We start from the raw sequence: 2,653 nt of genomic DNA on the forward strand, positions 1-2,653 counted from the left end.
TTTGGTAATAATCAAGGCGGAAGCACAATTAGCTTTTCTGACTTTTCGTTTATTGGTATCTTAACTATTCCTTCCTGTTATATAGTGTTTTCATAGTTACTGTTTACTGGCGGGCACACTCATCCAGCAATTTGGTAAACTGTAATTGTCTTAATCAGTCTTTATTTTGTTTTCTGTTCTTAATGGTATCCTTTTCCCTTTGTTTCTGTAGGAAGTTCTCCAGCAGCTGATCGTAATGAATTTGCCCAATGTCTTGATGATTGGCAAAGACCCGCTGTCTGGTGAGTGAAAGCCACCCCCCGACACACCACCCCACCCCCCGTAGAGCCTGGGCAGTGCCATCGGCCCTGGGCAGCTGTCAGAGGCAGAGCTCTGGCTGCCAGCTTGGAGCCAGCACAGTGAAAGCACATGATCATTCGGGTGTGATTGTAAAGGGTGGGTTTATTACCCTGAGGCATCACGCCAAGAGCACATTTCTTCCTTAAGAATATATCCTCTGACCCCTGGGATTCGAGCACAGAGGCAGGCGAGGCCTCGGGCTTAGGGGCCCGAGTTGTATGGTGGACCCCCAGGGGTCTCTCCTCACACCATCGTGGGGTGTGGTCTCTATTGGCAGGAAGGAATCTTTGGAGGGAGCTAATGTCCCTTCCGCTGGGATCCTGTGCTGCTTTATTCCCCCCATGGTAGATCTCACCGGGACGTCCTGTCGTGTGTCTGTTTTCACGTCTCCCTCTGGTCTCTGAGGCCCGAGTGGGCAAGGTTCTAAGTTCTCGTCTCAGACACTCGGTGTGACTTTGAAAGACTGAAATGTCCTCCTGGACACCTTCCAGAGAGCCAGAGCTTAGTTCATACCTGACAGTTAACACACTGGGTTGGTTAAACAGGGTGATAGATTTCCTCCCCTCCACATCTGTGTGCGTTCACCTGTACCCATGGCTCATGGATGAAAGCTTGCAGGCCCCAGGGACAGATGTGCTCGCTGACTGGAACTTCCCTGGTTCCCGTGGAGACCTTGTTAGCCTCCTGGGCTAGGTGTGGAGTCAAGGAATGCAGGAAGGATCCCACACATTAGAGCCTTTTGCAGAAGGAACTGAAGCTTCCCTCTGCCGGTACCTCCCCGCCCTGCTCTCCCTGGAGCCTGGCTGTCCTTGCTCCTGTCCACGTGAGCTCAGTTGGCTGGAGAGCAAAGGAGAAGTATACCAAGTGACCCGTCGAGGACATTTCTCATAGAGGAGCCCTGGCCCTGAGAGCAGCGGCAGCTTCTGGGGCCACCGGGTCGAGGGCAGCTGAGCATTTAACCACTTTGTTCGTGGAGGCGGGCCTCCTGGGTCCTCCCGGGCCCCACTTCCCTTTTCTCTACGGGAGCCAAAGGAAGGGAGTTCCTTGACCTCCCGTTCATCTTCGGCGCCGCTGACCCACGAGCACCCCCAGCCTTACGCACTGGCTCTGCAGAGCGCACCCAGGCCCACCTGGTGGCCCCTGGCAGTGAACACCCTTCCCCACTTGGTGCGTTAATAACAGGGAGCCCTTGGTTCACGCCACCCCCAGCTCTGCCTTAGGGCCCTTTGTTTACTGGCTTTATTTTATGGTTCCCCCAGGTAGAGGACTCAGATGCAGCCCTGGGCTCCAGGGACAGTTGGGACTCTTGTGTTTCTGCAGTAACAGCGGGAAAGTGAGGGTCTGCTTTGCTGAGCAGAACTGTGCTGCTTGTCCTGACTTATTTGAGGGGCTGATGTTAGAAGAGGGCTGCCCGAGAGGTTGGTGGCTCAGGCTTAGTTCTACTATTCCATCTGCGCTAGAGACAGCATCGTAAGATGAGGAGAGGAAAGCAGCAGAGCAGGAGAGAAGGATGCTCCCTGCTTGAGCCTTTGGTGAGCCTACCGTGTGCTGGGCATTGGACACGTGTTTAAAGATGGAAAGGAAAATGTGCTTCTGGGGTGTGACCGTGCCATCCCTTTTATAGATGAGAGAACGGCAGCTCACAGAGTTGAAGTGACAAGCCCTCAGTCACTTAGCCCATGAGCAGAGGGGCCGATTGGGAATTTGCTCCATCCAACCCACGAGCCTGAGCTCCGGTCCGTATCACACACGGACAGGTGTTAGGTGGAACTGTAGACGATTGCCAGTCAACCATTTGACCTACAGAAATGACGGTGGCATGTGATTCAATCTAATACTAACCACATCCTCCTCCCCCACCCAGGCAGCCTGTCACCCCATCACCCCATCATACTGCGTAGTTTGCCACCTTCCCGTTGTCAGTGCCTCCCCCCCCCCACCTGCTACCATTTGGAAGCCTGCCCTCTGGGCACCCCTTCTCCGGCAGGCACCTCCACTCGCCAGAACCCTGGCTCCAGCCCTCCCCCTAGCTGAGTCTCTGCTCTAGCCCCTTTGAACCACATGGGGCCAAGAGACTGTCCACATGCAAGGAACCCAGGTCGTACCTCGGGTCTGGCGCTGGACAGAAACACCTGCAGAGATGTGGATGCTGATTTTTTTGATAGCTTTATTAATGTGTAATTTGCATGCCATGAAATTCACTTATTTTAAGTATACAATTTAGTGATTTTTTTTTTTTTTTTTTTTTTTTTTTTTTTTTGTGGTATGCGGGCTTTCCTCTGCTGTGGCCTCTCCCGTTGCGGAGCACAGGCTC

The 2,653-nt window shown here is 53.3% G+C and overlaps 1 protein-coding gene across 1 annotated transcript in view; it reads left to right on the forward strand.

The window, feature by feature from the left end:
* Positions 1-211: 211 nt before the first annotated feature.
* Positions 212-2,653, forward strand: part of LOC102987601 (protein Daple) — a gene marked incomplete at its 5' end in the record, with an annotated part of 74,236 nt that continues 71,794 nt past the window's right edge. The window contains one exon of the mRNA XM_024131105.2: positions 212-281. Coding sequence (XP_023986873.2) covers positions 212-281 — 70 coding nt within the window. The remainder of the gene's footprint in view (positions 282-2,653) is intronic.

Source organism: Physeter macrocephalus, unplaced genomic scaffold, assembly GCF_002837175.3.
Source record: "Physeter macrocephalus isolate SW-GA unplaced genomic scaffold, ASM283717v5 random_334, whole genome shotgun sequence".
NCBI lineage: Eukaryota > Metazoa > Chordata > Mammalia > Artiodactyla > Physeteridae > Physeter > Physeter macrocephalus.